The 18,203-nt window shown below is 45.2% G+C and overlaps 1 protein-coding gene across 2 annotated transcripts in view; it reads right to left on the bottom strand.

The window, feature by feature from the left end:
• The window catches only part of IQCA1 (IQ motif containing with AAA domain 1), a 145,011-nt gene that overhangs the window by 75,362 nt on the left and 51,446 nt on the right, over window positions 1-18,203 (bottom strand). For both annotated transcript variants that reach the window (XM_072719089.1, XM_072719090.1), the window contains one exon: window positions 5,801-5,885. In XM_072719089.1, the coding sequence (XP_072575190.1) occupies window positions 5,801-5,885 (85 nt within the window). The remainder of the gene's footprint in view (window positions 1-5,800; window positions 5,886-18,203) is intronic.

The following is an 18,203-nucleotide window of genomic DNA, read 5'->3' as shown; positions in this document are numbered from 1 at the left end:
TTTGCCAATCACACACTTGAAAATAGTGTGTGGAGTTTGTCTCTTTATTTTTTAGGCCAGTGTTGAATTTGTTTTGCTCTTGATTTTCAACTCTAGCAGAATCTTCCAAAGCACACAAATATGTGCGCATGCATACATACAAATACATGATGTAACCATCGATTGGTCATTTTATACCCATGTCAGTGTATCGTACACATTGTCCTTGTTGTGTATTTTCCTCTTAATAATGTCCCTGGCCACTTGTCATAGCAGTACCTAAAGGGCTTCCTTGTTCTGTTTTTACGGGTGTCCCGTAGATTATCTGGCCATTCTCCTACCAGTGGAATTAGGTTGTTTCCAATCGTCTGCTGTTACTAATCATGCTGCACAAAGAAATGCATGCAAAAATCATTTTGCAGGTATGTGAGCATATCTGCAGGATAAATTCCTAAGAGGAGAACTGCTGGACCAAGGGTATGTGCAGCTGTAATACTGTCAAACTGCCTCCACTGGGCTGTGCCAGTTTACACTTTCACCAGCCATGCAGGCGAGTGCTTGTTTCCCCATATGCTCTGACACAGGGTGACACAGTGTGTGATGTTTGCCAACGGAACGGCTGAAGAAATGGTATGTCACTGTGGTTGTTTTAGTTCTTTTTCTTTTTTTAGATGCCAGTGCTGAATTTACTTTGCTCATGCTCTTCAGCTATAGCAAAACCTTCCAAAGTGAGAAGTGCACTATATTGCCCTATTAAACCAGCCACCATATTTTCAGTAAACTGTGGGGGCTGAAGGCCAAGTCTGGCCCACCACATCTCTTCTTTTATAATGGTTTATTATAATTTTATTGTGGCATATTTTACATTTTATACATTCACCCATTCCAAGAGTACGATTCAATCATTTTTAGTACATTTTCTGCATTGCACAACCATCACCATATATCAGTTTTAGAACATTCCCATCACCCCAGTGTGACCCCTCATGTCCACTATCGGTCCCTTTCCTTGTCCTTCACGCCTGGCCAGGCCACGGCTAATCTCCTCCCTGCCTCTATTCGCTTTGTCTGGACGTTTCCTGTAAATGGAATCATATAATGTGTGGTCTCTCATGTTTGATTCCTTTCCCTTTGCATCATGGTTTTGAGTCTACCCACGTTGTAGCGTATCTCAACTGGTGTTTCCTTTTTTATTGCCAAATAATATTCCATTGTCTAGATGCACCATATCTGCCTATCCAGTGACTGGTTGATGGATGGATATTTATTCTGTTCTAATTTTTTGGCTATTATGAGTAATGCTCCTATATTCGTGTACAAACTCTTTTGGGTGGACACGTTTTCACTTCTCTTGGATAGAGTACTGACAGCAGGCTGCCGGCTCATTTGGTATGTTTATATTTAACTTTAAAGAAATGGACAAGCCTTTCCCAAAGTGGCTGCGCCATTCTGTATTCCTACCAGCACCACGGGAGAGTTCCCCTTCCTCTACACCCACAATATTTTTTACTGCCTATCTTCTTGATTATGGCCATCCTAGTGGGAATGAAATGGTCTCACAGTAGTTTTATCTCCCGAAAGACTAATGATGCCAAGCATCTTTTCATGTGCTAATTAGCTCTTCTTTGTGAATTGTCTATTTAAGTCTTTTGCCCATTTTTTGATTGAATTGTCTTCTTATTCAGATGCAAGAGTTCTTTGTTTATCCTGGATACAAATCTCATATCAGGTATTACCCCAGTCTGTTTTTGTCTTTGCCTTTTCTTGATGGTATTTTTTGAAGTGCAAGTTTTGAATTTTGATGAGGTTCAATTGATCAATTTTGTCTGTCAGTATAGTTTTAATTTGCATTTCTATGTGTGGGGTTGATCATCTTTTTATATGTCGAACATCTTTTATTATGTTTCAAACCCATTTACATTTTCTTTTTTGAGAGATGTCTGTTCATATCCTTTGGCTTTTTAAAAATATTGGGTTATTGATCTTTTTTTTTTAATAGAGCTGCAGGAGCTCTTTATATATGAGAAAAATGATCTCATGTCTGTGGTGCTTATTACAAGTAATTATCCTACTGTGTCATCTGTCATTTGACTTCACTTGGGGTCGGTTTGCCATGCAGGTTAGAAAATTTTTGTGTGTGCCATTTAAAATTTCATTTTGTGCCTCTTATGAGCCCTGGGTTGTGCAACAGACGTAGAAATGTCTTCCCACTCTAAGGCTATAGCATTTCTTCCTTGGCTTCTTCTAGGTTTTTTTTGTTTTGTTTTGTTTTGTTTTGTTTGGCATTTAAATCTTTGATCTATCCAGAATCATCCTGGGGTGAGGTATAAAGTAAAAGAGATTTACTTTTCTTCTTTTTTTCAGATGACAATGTGGTTATTCTACACATTCCCCTTACCAAGAAAGGTAAGATGCCATCTTTACTATGTACTAAATTGGCATATGTATTTGGGTACATTTCTTGATTTTCTTCTCTTTTCCACTGATCTGTCTTTATAGTGATTTGTCTGTGCCAATGGGTTCTTAATAGCATGGTTCAATACTTGGCAGGGCTAGTTCTTCTTCATTACATGTGTTTTCAGAATTTTACTGGTTGTTCTTGTGTATTTGCTTTCACCTGAAGTTTAGAATCAGGTTGGTCACCTTCCGTGTGGCCTGCCTCCACCCCCAACATAATGCCTTTGGTATTTTTGTTTGGATCATATCACACGTGCATTTGATGTTTGGGAGACGTGATGTATTTACGAGATGTGTGTGGAGTATTCCTACCTAAGAATACAGTATGCTTTTCCTTCTTTCCATTTGCATCCCTCACATTTTTTTAAACTTTTCCTCACAGAGAACACACATTTATTATTACGTTTGTTCCTGGATGCTTTATCTTTGTATTGTTGTTGCTGTTGTAAATGGACCATTTTGTTGTATTTTCTATCTAGCTGTTGTTTGCACACATAAAAGCTTTTGCTCTCTGTAACTTACTCCCCATCTTCCTTCTCACACTCTTTAGTTTTCAGTTTATTCTCTTTGCTTTTCTAGGTGTAGAGCGTACCTATAAAAAGTGGTCATTTTGCTTCCTCTGTTCCAATTTCTGTATCTCTATGTTCTTGCTCGTGTCCAACAGTGTTCAGTGGATCCCAGGGGAGAGCGGTAACAATGGCCATCCTTGTATATTTCATGACCTTGGTGGAATGGTTTCTAGCAAATTTCATTAAGCATAATATTAGATCTTGAACTAAGAAATACCTTGTCATGTTAAACAACTATCCCTATCTTCTAATTTTTTCGTTTTAGTTTTTAAAATCAAGAATGGATGCTGAATTCGTGAAATGCCCCACCAGCATCCACAGGGATGAACTTCTGTTTTTCTTTTTTTGGATCATTTTACAGGAAGCAGTGTATTCACAGACATCTTCAAGCCTAGACATTCTTGCATTCTGGAATAAATGCCATTTGACTGCAGTGTTTTGCTTATTTAGTGTGCTGCTGGTTTTGGTCTGCTAATATTTCAGTTTGAATTTTTGCATTAATACTTGTAAGGAAGACTAATCTGTGATTTTATTTGTATTTGGTCTTCTTTTGGAGTATTGGTATCTACATGATTATGCTCACTTTGTAAAAGGTGTTTGTATTGCTTGCTTTTTGCAAACATAAAGTTGAGTATTTATGTACATGCCATAATGGTCATGCTTGGTCTGTCTCTTCATCCTCCTGCTCCCACTAGTAACAATTATCATGACTTCCTTTGGGATTTCCATGCCTATTGCTGCAGGTACAGTACACGAGTCAGCTCGTCTAAATCACAGACCCAGCGTGTGGGGGGACTGGTTCATCACTGCTATGCTGTTCGTACTCTTCAATCACCTGTCTTTACAAGTCATGCTGCTTTGTGGCCTTCTTTGTTTTAAGTATTAGCCGGACATCTTCATCTTCTTTTGTTTTTAGTAGATTAACCTTACTTTTGAATGTTTCTTGTGCACAATTCAGAAATTGCACCAACACTCTCAATTCTGTAATCATTACCTTTTCTGAACTAACACGGAATACATTCGGTTTCTGGTCCTGGGCTTTCAAGACACAACTTGTGTCTGACAGTTTAGCTGCAGGGACAAGACCTAACCATGTAAAAAAGAGAAATAACATCGAGTTGAAATGACAGTCACTCAGGAGAGGGCTTGATGAACTACCAAATGGTAGGGTGGACAGTACATGGTCACTGAGTTCTGAGGAGGACAGCAGTCTGCCAGAGGGTGGAGTGGGGGCTGAGGAGCTGACATCAGCTTCTGACAGGGGGCTGGGGAAAGAGCACGTCCCTCTAATCCTGACGGCTCACTCAGGGGTGCATGGGGTTGTGGGGGGTCAGGACCGTGGGGTCAGCAGTGCTGAGATGGAGAGACCCTGACTTGCAGCAGAGCTTTTACTGCTGTGTAGTGCTTCATGCTCCTTAACTAGTTCCCTCCTCGTGAACAGTAGCCTGCTTTCTTTGTCAATGCGATGAACGGGGCAGCCACCAACAGCTGTTTCAATCATCTACGGCAGGGGGTCGGTGAGCAAGTCATATTGCATGGGCCGAATCTGGCCTGCTGCCCAGTTTGTAAATAAAGTTTTATTGGAATACAGCCATGCTCATTCATTACCTACTGTCTGTGTCTACACTCATGCTAGAATGAGTAGTTCATGCAGAGCTGATAGTTATGGCAGAGGACGTATGTTTCACAGCCTCACAAATTTACTATTTGGCCCTTTATGGAAAAAGTTGTTGTCTCTAGTCTATGGCCACATGTCTTATTTTCTTAGTATAAATTCCTTAAATAGCATTTATGGATAAAGTAATATACACGTTTGATATTTACTTGGTTTATGTCCCTCAAAAAGGTCACACTAATTTATATATTTATGTATCCAGCCACAATGTAGGAGAATGACTTTTCTCCCCATGCTCAGCAACTCTAGTGATTACCAGGATTTAAAATTTTTTTACCAATCCTATAGATGAAAAGAGCTATAGGAACATTATTTTATATTTAAAAATTTTAAAAAGATTTATTTATTTATTCAGAAAGAGAGAGAGAGAGAGAGAGAGAGAGAGAGAGACAGGCAGAGGGAAAAGCAGACTCCATGCAGGAAGCCCAATGTGGGACTCGATCCCAGGACTGCAGGATCATACCCCAGGCTGCAGGCGGCACTAAACCGCTGCACACCAGGGCTGCCCCCCCCTTTTTAAGATTTGTTTATTTATTTATTGAGAGAGAGAGAGAGAGAGATATTTAAGTGTTTTGCTAGTGAGTTTAAAGGTTTTAAAAATTAAGGTAACAGGTTTTTTTTGCCTCCTTTTCTACTGAGGTGTTCAGATTTTTCTTAATATTTCCTAAGAACCCTTTATATATGAAAGATAGCTATCATCCCATATGTTGCAAATATTTTCTCCAGTTCTCACATTATTTTAATTCCAATTGTGATATTTTTTGTTTTTTGAGTTTTATGTAGTCCAGTATATCAGCTGGAGTATATTAGCATGAATTTCACGATAATTTTAATAGCAATGCTTCTAGTGCTCTGCTGTTGAGCACGATGCAAGTTTTCTCTTGGTTTCTGTGATAAATACTCTGTTGTCACGTCTCTCTCAAAGGTAAGACAGGAGAAAGCATGAATTCATTTTGAAGTAAATTTAAAAATACAGAATTGATGAGACATCAAAATATCTCCATGCAAATATTTGCAGGAGAATCACCCAAACCTACCAACACTAGGAACCCATCGGGTGTACAGTTAGAGAAATGGGATTACAGTATATTCGTGTTTTATTTCTCCAGCATCTCCGTACCTGTTGCGGAGTCTTGTTGGAAAAGATAATTGCTGACCCTCCTTCTTCCACGTTAGGGTACTCAGGAAACATGCCAGTTAAGTTCCTGAGGAAGAAAAGGAGGGAAATTAAGTAGGAATGGACTCTGTCCTCAGAGTCCCACTGGCTGGCTCTGCGCATGGTCACTGAGATGGGCGAGGGCGGTGAGGGGGGAGGCTCCCTGCCCCATGCGGCCGGACACCCTGCCTCGAAGGAGCAGCAGGACCAGGTCACGTTCCTAGAGGTTTGCTTCCTCCAGGTCATTGTGACTGGGAGACAGACACCCCTCTCTCTAGAACAGATTGTTCCCTTTCCTCCCACCCCTTTTTCTTTTTAAATTATTGAGGTACTCTGTGCCTGAGTTAGGAATGAAGACAGAAGCACAAATCATTTCTTCCTGTTTAAAACTTAAGATAAACACAGGGTTTTGAAACTAAACAGAAGGATGGAATTGTTGGTGAAGACAAATTTAGTAACAGTGCGTGAGATGCACGGGCCCGCGTGAGGTTTCCATAGGGCTGAGGCTCCATCGCCTGTGGGGTCCAGGTAGTAATTTGTGCGTTGTGCCACCGTCTAATTTCTGCATTTTAAAAAGCAGACTTCGCAATTTAATATTGAGGAATTTCAGGAGGGATGGGTAGTTAACGATTTCTAAATTCCACGAATCCACCGAAGCAGAGAATCTAAGGATTAAGATGAGACCACAGTAGTGGTTCTCAAACTTTCAGCCTTTGGAGCCCTTTATGCTCTTGAAAATTTCCAAATATCTCAAAGAGCTTTTGTTTATGTGATTTATAGCTATTGATGTTTACTGTAACAGATATTAAAACCAAGAAATTTCTAACGTACACATTTTAACTTCACTTAAAGATAACAATAATAAGCTCATTATATGTTCACATAAATAACATTTTTAGCATATTTTCCAAAACCAAAAAAAAAAAAAAAAAAGAGTAGTGAGAGAGCGTTCCTGTTCTGCATCTTTGAAGTCTTTTTAACGTCTGGCTTGATGGAAGTTAGCTGCACGCTCATATGTGCTTCTGTATTCATTCTGCTGCAATATGCTGTTTTGGTTGAAGTTTGGGAAGAAAATCTGTCCTCACATTTGGCACATTTCATCATATCAAAATCACATTCATTAATAACTCCCCTGCTCTCAAAACCGAAAGTCTAAGTGATGAGAAGCTCTCAGGCTCACAGAGGTGATTACAAGATTTCTAAAATTTTAATTTTTGCTATGTCGGAGCTTTTCTTTCAGGCTCATTTGGTTCATTTTTGCGAAAACATTTCTCAAAAACATTATTATTTTTTTTTTGTCAGTTATTTTCCCCCACGGAAAGTGGCTAGGTCAGCCGAAAGCAGACGACCTCACAGGCGCGCTTCCTCACGGCCATCGGACTTCGGGGTGCAGCCCGAGGCTTTCAGGTGCACTTCCAGTTATGTCACACAGAATACTACAAAGCTGTGTGGTCAAGTGTTAATACAATTATACTTCACAGTGTCCTCAAGGATATTGTTAAATGAAACTTTTTGCTAAAGGCAGATGATGGTGAAGACCACAAGGATTCTGAACTGGGGCCACTGCTTCATGCCGAGGAGCCAGCAGGCCCCGCCTGTGGGCTTTCCTGTGGCTCGTTCAGTAGGAACATGACATAGGTCCCCAGTTTTGTCTTGAAGGGAACTGAACACAATGGGGCACATGTGGACAAATGCAGGGACAAGGACGCTGGAGGCGACCTCACACTAAGTGTGCCCTTCTGTCAATGGAGCTACCATCATTGTAGCTACGGTGGCCACATGCACTCATTTACCCATCTGTCTGTCCGTCCATCCATCCATCTGTCCATCTGTCCGTCCATCTGTTTATCCGTCCATCCATCCATCCATCCATCCATCCATCCATCCAATCAACAAACACCTGATTAGTACGAACTAGAGTCTGGATGCAGTGATGTGAGAGAGTGATCTGAAGACTAAAACGTCAGCCCTTGGCCCGATGCCTCACCTTCCACAGTCACACGGCTGGTACATATAGCTGACCTCAGACACTGCTTGTCCACAAGACTCAAATCTCAACTCTTATTAAATTGCCTGACCACAGTCTGTCTGGTTTTGTGCCTCACTTGGCCTTGACAGGTCTTGGATAAAAACTATGAACACATTGGGACTAAAAGCGCGAGCATTCTCTCTTCTGGGCACCCACCCATTCCCCTGACGGCCCCCTTTATAGGCAGCTCCACTGTCTAATTTTATTTCCATGCTTTGAAGCTTGAGTGTTTTTGAGGATGCAGAACAAACCTAGAAACTTATATAAACTAAAAACTGAAAGGATTTCCCTGTGCCATTTCTAAAGTAGAATTCTTAATTATATTACACATCAATCGTTATAGTAAGATTTAATATTACATGATTCGTAGTACTTTTTTTGCGAAAATAGCATTAACTATATTTATTTTTAACAGATAAAAGAACATGTTTAGTATTTTTGGTCACATTAGGTTAAGTAATTCATGATAATCTGAAATTGGATGTCTTGACCCTGAAGAATGCAACAACTGTTGCATGTAAAAGATTTACTTTAAAATTTACATCTAGAAATGATCACGTAGCCTGATAGGCTTGTCTCACCTTCATGTGCACATTGTATGTGTGTGTGCATATGTGTGTGTTTGCTCGTCTGTGCATTGTGTGTGTGCATATGTGTGTGCATGCGCATTGTGTGTGCATTGCATGTACACACATAACCACATAATGCACATACATGCACACACGCAATACACATGCACACACAAGTATACAATGCACACACACATGCAAGTACACACACATATATGCACACACATGCACCATGCACGCATACACGGGTGCACACACACACAGACACACACACTTCCTTGTGCTCACACCACCGCATGTTCTCCCTCCCTTGGCAAGGAGTCCTCTGTCCCCACAGCAGTCGGTTCCCTGCTTTGGGATATTCCGGATGCGCCCTGGGTTTGCCCTGATTGGGGTTCTCCTCTTATTCCTGTGCGTGACTTAGTCACCTAGCGCACACTGAGACAAAACACGTTTTGAATTTTATGTTATGTTTCCGTGGCTGCTGGGTTTCAGCCTCACATTTTCAGTTGTGTGCTATGACACAGATGGGGCCAGGGCCTCCTTCTCCCAAGTCAGGGTGCCAGAGCCGGGACACAGCTGATCTCTCCTGCTGCGCATCATAAGGAAGCTGTGTGGTGATGAGGGCTTTGGCGCTCTGAGCTCAGCACCCCGTGAGCTGTAAAACCTCAGACTTGGGGCGAGGGGAGAGGATGTTTTTTGGCTCCCATCGTGTTCCTGGCAGAAATAGCTGGGCGCTGACAGCATCGGCTGCAGGTGACAGTCCGTCTGGGGACTTCCAAGGGAGTGACTGAGGACCTCCAATGACATGGTGTCAGGAAAGATTACAAGTGGAAACAACGTATCTGGTTTCTGTTGGACGCCGCTCCCCACATGGGCACTTCATTCCAATCTTTGCCTTCTCTGCAGTCCCCGGATCACCAGGGGTGGAGGCCGTCCTTTCACCTGGGCAGACGTGTATGTTCACCACCCATGGCATCTGAACACCAGGGGGGCCCATACAGAAAACCCACTGCTGTGCTTAGGACTGACTTGTGGTGTGAACATTGCCATTATTCAAACAACTGGAATTGCAAAATGATGGGCTCTTGGCCTGGAAAGTTCTCCTACCCACCCCTCTTCAGGATCTGCAACCGGTTGTCTGAATGTGTCCTAGGGGAAGGGAGTGGGGCACTGCCATCAGGTAGAGATGGCTGGTCTCCTCTGTCACTGGTGGAAGGGACTCCCTGCTCTCCATGATGGGCTAGCCTGGTCCTGACCCCCTGGACCTTAGAATGTGGCCTTATTTGGAAACAGGGTCATTGCAGATAGCATTAGTTGAGAAGAGGTCATACTGGATGGAGAGAGTTGGTGTGAATCCAATATGACTGGTGTCCTTATAAAAGGGGGTAATTAGGACCCCAGGGAGGACCATGTGAGGACAGAGGGAGGACCGTGTGAGGAGAGAAGGAGGACTGTGTGAAGACACAGGGAGAAGATGGCCAACCACACGTCAAGGAGAGAGGCCTGGAACAGCCCACCTCACAGTCGGTGCATGGAAACAACTGGATCAACATCACAGCAGTGGTCTTGGACTTGAAGCCCCAGACTGTGAGGGAGTGAATTCTCGCTGTTTCCGCTGCCCTGGTCATGGTACTTGTTACGATTGCCCTAGGAAGCTAATCCATGAGTTTGGCGATGAATTCGCTGCTGCTAACTTCCCCTGATGCTCTACTACTCCATTCTGCTCTCCGTGGATCTTTCAGATGGCTGAGTCCTCTTTTCTGGAAGGTTCTCTTCCTTGGCTTCCTTTCCTCTTGCCTCTCTCGCTGACCCTCCATTTTTTAGGGCCCCTTCCTCTGCCTCACACAGAAGGAGCTCAGACTGCACGGTCTGTAATCGGTATTTGAGCTCTCCACTGTCCCTTCCTTCTGAAATGAAGGGCTAATTGGATTCCCTCTGCGCTCTCCTGTCCCCGCTGACCACCTGCTTAGCCTTCTGGGCCAGGTCCTCCTCGTCTCTCCTACCTGAAGGTGCTGGGGGACCCAGGCCTCCATTCTTAGGCTCTTTTCTGTGCACAGCCATCAGGGTCTCATCCAGTTTCATGGTTTCAAACCTCACCGCATGCTTCACCTCTCCCAACACCTCGTCTCCTGCTCATCTGTCCCCTGGGACTGCAGGCCTCCATTCAACTGCCTGCCCAGGATCCCCCTGCAAAGTGCAGTGAGTTCTTCATGCTCAGAGGGCCCAAACTCAGCCCTCATTCTCACCTTGCCCCCCAAACCTCTTCCTGTTCTTGTATTTCCCCATTTCAGAAAATGCAAACTGTTCTTCTAGTGGCTCCAAGGGTGAAAACCCAGAATCCTGCTCATGTGCTCTCCTCTTTTATACCTGGTCCATCCGCCAACCCTGCTGGATCTACCTTCTGACCACACCTGTGGTCTGACTGCCTGTCATTGCCTGTGCTGGTCCCAGCCACCACCATCTCCACTTGCCTTACTCTGAGGAACTGGTCTCCCTGCAGCCCACTGCTCCTGTTCTGACTATACTCCTCACAGCAGCCAGGGCGATCCTTTCAAAACTGAAGCCATAACATGCCTGTCTCCACTCAAAGTCAGTCATCTCCTGCACTCAGAGTAAAACCAACGTCTATATGGCGTCTGTACAGGTTAACTTTATGTCCCTGCTTACAGGCTTGGTTCATAGGCAATTAATAACGGCACCCCTTTGATTCTTAAGAGGCCTGGTTTGGACACTAAATTACATGCTTCTTCCACTTGCAGTGGCCTTAGAAACGCCCCTCTGCACCTCCCTGGCTCAGCCCCACCACCTTCCTTCTGCTCTCCTACTCCCAGCTGCTCCTTGGTCTGCCTGGATTGTCCTTCCTCAGAGACATGCTCATCCGAGGAGATAACACACACGCTCAAATGTCATTGTATCAGAGAGTTCTTCCCTGACTATCTTGTATAAAAGAGAATTTTTGGCCAAACAAAACCTATTTCCTCCTATCTGACAGCCAAAGGCCTAGCTGAGGTAGGTGTATCTGGGGTGGAGAAGAACAAGGATGTTTTTGGAAAATTACTTTAGTTTCTCTTTGCAGTTTGGAAAACCCTTAAATAGATGCCAGGATCTTCTCTACTTAAATTTTAACACAACAATCTCTGCAAAATTGTTGTGTTAAATATGTGGTCTCTGTGCATAATTATTGAAGTCACAGCTTTCCCTCAGTTATACTTGGAATCGGGGATCCCTGGGTGGTGCAGTGGTTTAGCGCCTGCCTTTGGCCCAGGGTGCGATCCTGGAGACCCGGGATCGAATCCCACGTCGGGCTCCCGGTGCATGGAGCCTGCTTCTCCCTCTGCCTGTGTCTCTGCCTCTCTCTTTCTCTCTGTGACTATCATAAATAAATAAAAATTAAAAAAAATTATACTTGGAATCTTGAGTCCAGAGACATCGGGTTATCTTTGAACTTTCATCATTTTGCTGATTGGCCAGGTGAATGCACAGCTTGTGCTACGATGCCTATTCTTGGATGCCCCCCCCAACTGCTGCCACCCCAACTTCCATTTGTCCTCCAATCGCTGCAACAGGCAAGGCCAGAGCGGGTGTTTCAGTGTGGCACCTAACGGAGCACAGGATGCAGATAATGGAACTCGTCACATGACTGCATGAAAGATCACCTGAACCACGCCGGCGAGGCCTCTCTCCTCTCACCCAAGTCCACAGAACAAAACGGAAAAGTAGAGGCAAGAAAGGGGAAAACTGTCCGAGAACACAAAGCTTGAAAAGCAGGTAGGAGCTTGAGATGAATGGATTTGTCAGATATTTCTGAGTCTTAGCATTTAGTCACCCGCAAACAAATGCCGGCACATCCCATCGCGGTCACGTTTGCTTTAAAGCAAGAATTCAGCTTTGTGGAACAAAATTTCACTTGTCTTAAGTCCAAGTTCCAAAAGATAGGCTTTATTTGAGGTTATTCATGTAACCCTTTCTCTAAAAATATTTAGAAAGATGTAGGAACGCTGTGCGGTATATATCAAACTCTAGAGGCTGTTCAATAGTTCTCAAAAATAAACGACACTTCCGTATCACTGAGTCTGATCATTCCTGGAATATTACCAAAGAAGGAAGCTGAGGAGCCACTGGGTCTGCATCCCTGCCAGAGAACTAATCTTCTAGGTGATGATATGTTCTAGCCGTGCCAGGGTTGGATAGCTGTGGTGGTCTGACATTCCTTCCAGTCTAACAATCCTGTTGCACCGTCAGAGATATTTAGGGTGACAGTCTACAACTTTTTGGCCCCTAAGTGAGGTCTGCATCCATAACACCTGCTCTCCTCTAACCGAGCTTCCATTATGGGCTTCACATGAGTAAAACGATCCCATTGTTTGGTCCTAATCCGTGCTCACTTGATTGGCCCCCACCCGCATCCAAATCCTTGGTCCATGATCCCACTACCAATCCCTGTCCCCGGCTGTCCAGGTACGGCAGGTGCTCTGAGCTTCTCTTAGCCTAAGAGAGGAGCTCCTGCCTGAAGCACAGGGGACCCGAGGCCCCATTCTGCCCCGAGGCCAGTGGCCACTCCTGCCCACTCTCCAGCTCCATGGGGCAAGTGGGAAGTATCTCAGCCCTGTATCCGGCAGGGTGACAAGGCCATTTCCTTATTGTGCCTGAGATTTGCTTCCACCAGGGCTCCACGGTCAGGAGGTGGAGGCCGGAACTGGGGCAGAGAAATTGCCTCTGCACCCGGGACCCTGTGGAGCCCACCTGGCCTGTCTGGAGCTGCCACGCACCCCGAGCCAGCCCAGGTCACACGTCCTGGGTGTCTCCTGCTACCTGCAGCAGCCCGTTCTGGGAGTTCAGCTGCCCCACGCGGGCTGCCCACGTCGCCTTGGCTTCAGTGGGAGGGATTACAATTGGGCACCCACCACCCGCCGCGGGCCACCGCCTCTGCTCTGGGGGACGCGGAGTGGTGGCAGCCCTGGTCCCTTTCCGAAAGAAGAGAATTCACACTCAAACGTGCCACGCTGTTCCGATCTCCTTGTGCAGTCTGCTTCCTCCGCACCAGGAAGAGGAGAAGGATCTCTTGTCAGGCCGGAGCCCGGTTTGTTGAGAAAATATGATCACTGAGCCCTTGTCTCAGCTCCCTTTGCAGGACATTTGGGTGCTTTTTCCAGACGTGGAATAGCCGCAGGACGTACACTGACAGATCTCACAAATACTCGTTTAGATATTTCCTCATGCCAAATTTTATCAGCGAGGTTAGTCCAGGGCATGGGTGGTGCGGCCTTCCTGGACGCCTGCCGGGTCTCCGGAAGATCTCCCGAGGCTGCTGACGGGAGGCAGTGGCCGAGGGGCCGGGAAGGGAGATCCCAGCCCGACTCCGTGGGGCCCGGCGTCCCCGGCGAGCCGCTCACCTGATGGCCCGATGCGTTAGCTCTCTTCCTTCCTTGATGCTTTCACCGTATTGCCTTTTGGGGTTTTGACCCATTTGAGTATAAAAATGGAAGCCAGATGTGAGTTTGAATTTCTTGGGCCGCTAATGAGGTGGATGCTCTGCGATGTGCCAGGTGCATCTGTGTCTCCTCATTTCTTGGATCCACTCGTGTCGCAGAAATTCTCATCGCTCACACGCCCGCTGCGTGAGTGCTCACAGAGCACCTTCACGCGTGCCTTTCACAAGGTAATTTCTCATTTCATCCTTACAGACATGCTTCGAGAGAAGCATTTCTCTCCATTTGGCAAAGAAGGGAATTTGGAAACGTGGGAGTTCAAGCGACTTATTCCCAAGACAAATGGTTCCTTAAGGGAAGAGCCCAGATTCTGACTTGGACTTGTGCCTGGATGCCCCGGGTGCCCCTGTTCACCACAACCACTTACTGCGTTTGCACCGACCCTTACACAAAGGATTCCTAACACTTTCGCTGTCACGTGTGCCCTGAACACTTTCCGCATGCACACACGGCCTGCCTCAGTGGTTCCACTGTTGGGACGCCTCCCAGAAATGAAAGCAGACGTACTCTGTGGTGCAGTTTGTACTGGCAAAAACTGTAAATTAATAAAAAAAAAAACTGCAGTAAAACCCTGCAAATAATCACCCTCTGGGGAATGGTTATAGAATCATGGTAAAGCCTCCTGGTGGAACTCCGCTCCTGGACCTGACTCCATCTGTTCTTTACCTGTTCGCTGCGGGCGCTGCGTGAACGCGCGTATGCATGAGTAAATTCAGCTGTCACAGAGACTAATCTGCTCATAGGACATCAAGGAGAAAGACCAGGCTGGGAAGTGACATGCAATATGGAGATAAGAGGGGATAGGAGAGCCTCCCGGGCGTGTTTCTGTCTGCAGGTGCGTGGAGACCGGGCAGCTGAGACCCAGCGAGGTGCAGCTGGGTTCGCTCAGAGCGGTGGGAATGGACGGAGGAAGGCCATGAAGCTCTTCTCTGCACGTGTTCGTAGTGCTTTCTTGCCATGACATATGGGAATTACGTTGGCAGTTCAACAAAACAATCAAGTAAAATAAATTACAATAAAAACAAATGTCATATTTAGTTGATTGCCTTTTTTCTTTTCTTTTTTTTTTTTGTTCTTTTGGTTTCCTTTTATGTCTTATTTCAGGGTTTGATTTTTATACAGACTTCGTAAATTCTACAACAGAATTAGTCCAATGTTCTTTGACAGTATTTTTGTTTCTTTAAGTTAGAACATTGTGACCTGTCTCTAGGAGGATTAAATTCTCCATTCTGCTTTCTACTCCTTGTTGGTCTTAATGATTAAATCAATCTAGTTATCGTAACTATGTTGTTTGTATTCCCATGACTTCTCTTTACTTAATTTATCATACGCTATGAATTTCCATCTGCTCGTCAGGGCCTGGGCCCTCTACTTGGCTCCACTGATCTTTTGTTTATGCTTTCATTTGAGTATATTATATTTGCCTTCTTTTTTTTTTTTTTTTTTAAGATTTCATTTATTTATTCATGAGAAACACAGAAAGAGAGAGGCAGAGACACAAGCAGAGGGAGAAGCAGGGTCCTCGCAGGAAGCTCAATGTGTGACTCGATTCAGAGACCCCGGGATCACGCCCTGAGCTGAAGGCAGACGCTCAACCACTGAGCCACCCAGGCGTCCCTATTTTTCTTTATAACATACTTGAAAACACACTGCCATTTGCCCTTCTCTGTCGTTTTTCTCTTGTTTTAATCCTAATGGCTTTAATAATTATGTTTTCAAGTTCAATAAATAAGCCTATTCGGACTCTAATTGGAATAGCCCTCTCTCCATAAATTACCTAGAGCAGATGTGTCCTCCTTCCATTTAACCAGGAACGTGGCATATCTGGCCATTTATTCACGTCTCTTTTCATTCCATCCTGTTAACATTTATAGACTTCTTAAATTTTTGCATATTTTTCTTCCATCTTTAGTCTAACATTGATTTTTAAAACCTACATCTTGCCACTTTCTTTAAAATATTTATTCTTCTTTCTTTCTCATGTCATCTTACCGAAAACAATTTTTATTAGGGCACAGATGACTATCAGGGGTGAAAGCCATCCATACCACCCTTTCATTTCATGGGAATACCTTCAGTGTTTCTTCATTTTTTAAAAAAATTTATTCATGACAGAGGCAGAAGCAGGCTCCCTGTGGGGAGCCTGATGTGGGACTCAATCCCAGGACCCCATGATCACGCCCTGAGCCAAAGGCAGACACTTAACTGCTGAGCCACCCAGGGGCCCCCAGTGTTTCTTCATTAAGTGCAGGGCTTTCTTTTGTTTTTAAAAAAATACTGGATGTTATCACTCATTTGTTTACTCGTTCATTCACTGATTCAGAGCTTATTTATTGAGTATCTACTATGTGCCAGACACTGTTTGAGGCACTTGGAAAAAAGCAGTAAGTGGAAGCTGTAAAGGTTTTATTTCTATCCAGCTTGCACTTTGTTATGCCAAGAATTAATCCTTGCCTTTCCGTTTTTAAGTTTTAAAATATGAAGTGGGTGATTTTATGAAATGATTTTCCTGCATGAGTTGAGATGATCATATCGCTTTTATTGGTACGCATAACATTGAATTTTCCTACCACCTAACTATTTATGTTTCTGGGAATAAACATTTGTGGTCTGATTTTGAGCCAGTTGGGAATCTAAACATGCTCCCTGAAATAATGACTGAGCCAGAGACAAGAGTCCAAATGCAAACAGGTTAGAGATGGACAAGAAGAAAATCATGACATGTAATTTTATTTACACTTATTTATTTTTAAAGATTTTACTTATTTGTTTGAAGGACAGAGAGAAAGAACATGCACAAGGCAGGAGAGGGAGAGGGAGAAGCAGACTCCCCACTGATCAGGGAGCCTGATACAGGGCTCGGTCCCAGGACCCTGAGTTCATGACTTGAGCTGAAGGCAGACACTTCACTGAGTGAGCCACCCAGGTGCCCCATGATATGTAATTAAAAAAAAAATCGTCCAGAATAAAGATCCAGCTCATTAATCACATGCCTCTGACTTCCCTTTTCCTAGACCCTGGGGAAGCAGCAAGCAAGTAAGCACACACCTGGGACGGGTCTGGGAGCTAGAGTTCCTGGGCAGGGGGCTCCTGCAGTCCCTACAGCACCTGCTGTGAGGAGGGAGGGGTCCCTGGGCTGATCTGGGCCTCTGGGAGCGACAGGTCACGGTCAATGCCGCAGGACTGTGAGGCCAGGAGTGAAAAGGAAGCCACTGCAAGGTCATGACCTGCCTTAGGGTTTTAAAGGCTGGTTCTTCTTCCTTGTGGTGGACAGATTGTCCGCAGTCCCTGTGTTCAGGCCATTGTGTGTTTCCTTCCCCTTGAGTGTGGGTGGGACTGGTGGCTGGCTGCTAACCAACAGAATACAGCAAGCGTGGTGGCCGGATGTCACCTCTCTGATTGTTCTGTGCGGTTGTAATTCCCACCTTGCTCTCAGACCCTCTCCCTTGGTGGCTCTGATGCGGCACACTGCCAGACTGGGAGGCCCACGTGGCAAGCATCTGGGGTGACTCCAGCTAGCTCCGAGGTCCCACAAGTAACCGCATGCTGCCGACAGCCACAGAGCTTGAAAACAGACGAGACCTTGTCTGCAGTCTTGGGGGGCCCTGAACAGAGGATACAGCTAAGCCCAGACTCCTGATCCACTGCAACGGTGAGACCCTCTATGGAGGTGGTTTGAGGCCTCTAAGTTTGTAAGCCGGAGTGATACTGTCAGCAGCCGTAGATCGTGAATACGCTGAAATAGGTCTGGGGAGCAAGGGCGACTGCAAGAATGAGTGAGGAGGCCACGCAGTCTAGGTGGGGGCTGATGTGGCTCAGACCAGATCCAGTGGCAACGAAGACGGAGGACTGAGCAGTGGGTGGGCTTGGGGCATATTCTGAAGGTAAAGCCAATGGTATTTTCTGACGGAATAGAAGTCGGGCTGAGAGGACAGAGTCAGGGTTGTGGCTAGGACATGGGCAGGGTGGGGTCTCCATCTGCTGGGATGGGAAAGGCTGTGTGGGGCAGCTCTGAGGGAATAAGAGTCTGGACGTGTGGAGCCTATGAGGTCCCCTGGACATCCGAGTGATACCGAGGGGACTGCCAATCTCCAGGTCTCTCAGGGCTGGGGACTCATATTTGGGAGTCAATGAAGCCTGGATGAGACAGAGAAGGCCCAGGAATGCAGGCCTGGGCCCCGGGCCTCTGGCTGTCAGGAGGTGGGATAGAACAGGAGGGACCAACAGCACATTTGGGTAGCTTCTATCAGCACTTCCCAGCCAGGATTTCCCCCCAC

Source organism: Vulpes vulpes, chromosome 9 (genome assembly GCF_048418805.1).
Source record: "Vulpes vulpes isolate BD-2025 chromosome 9, VulVul3, whole genome shotgun sequence".
NCBI classification, from domain to species: Eukaryota; Metazoa; Chordata; class Mammalia; order Carnivora; family Canidae; genus Vulpes; species Vulpes vulpes.
Note: the sequence above shows the minus strand (reverse complement) of the source record. Positions and strands in the feature narration are given on the sequence as shown.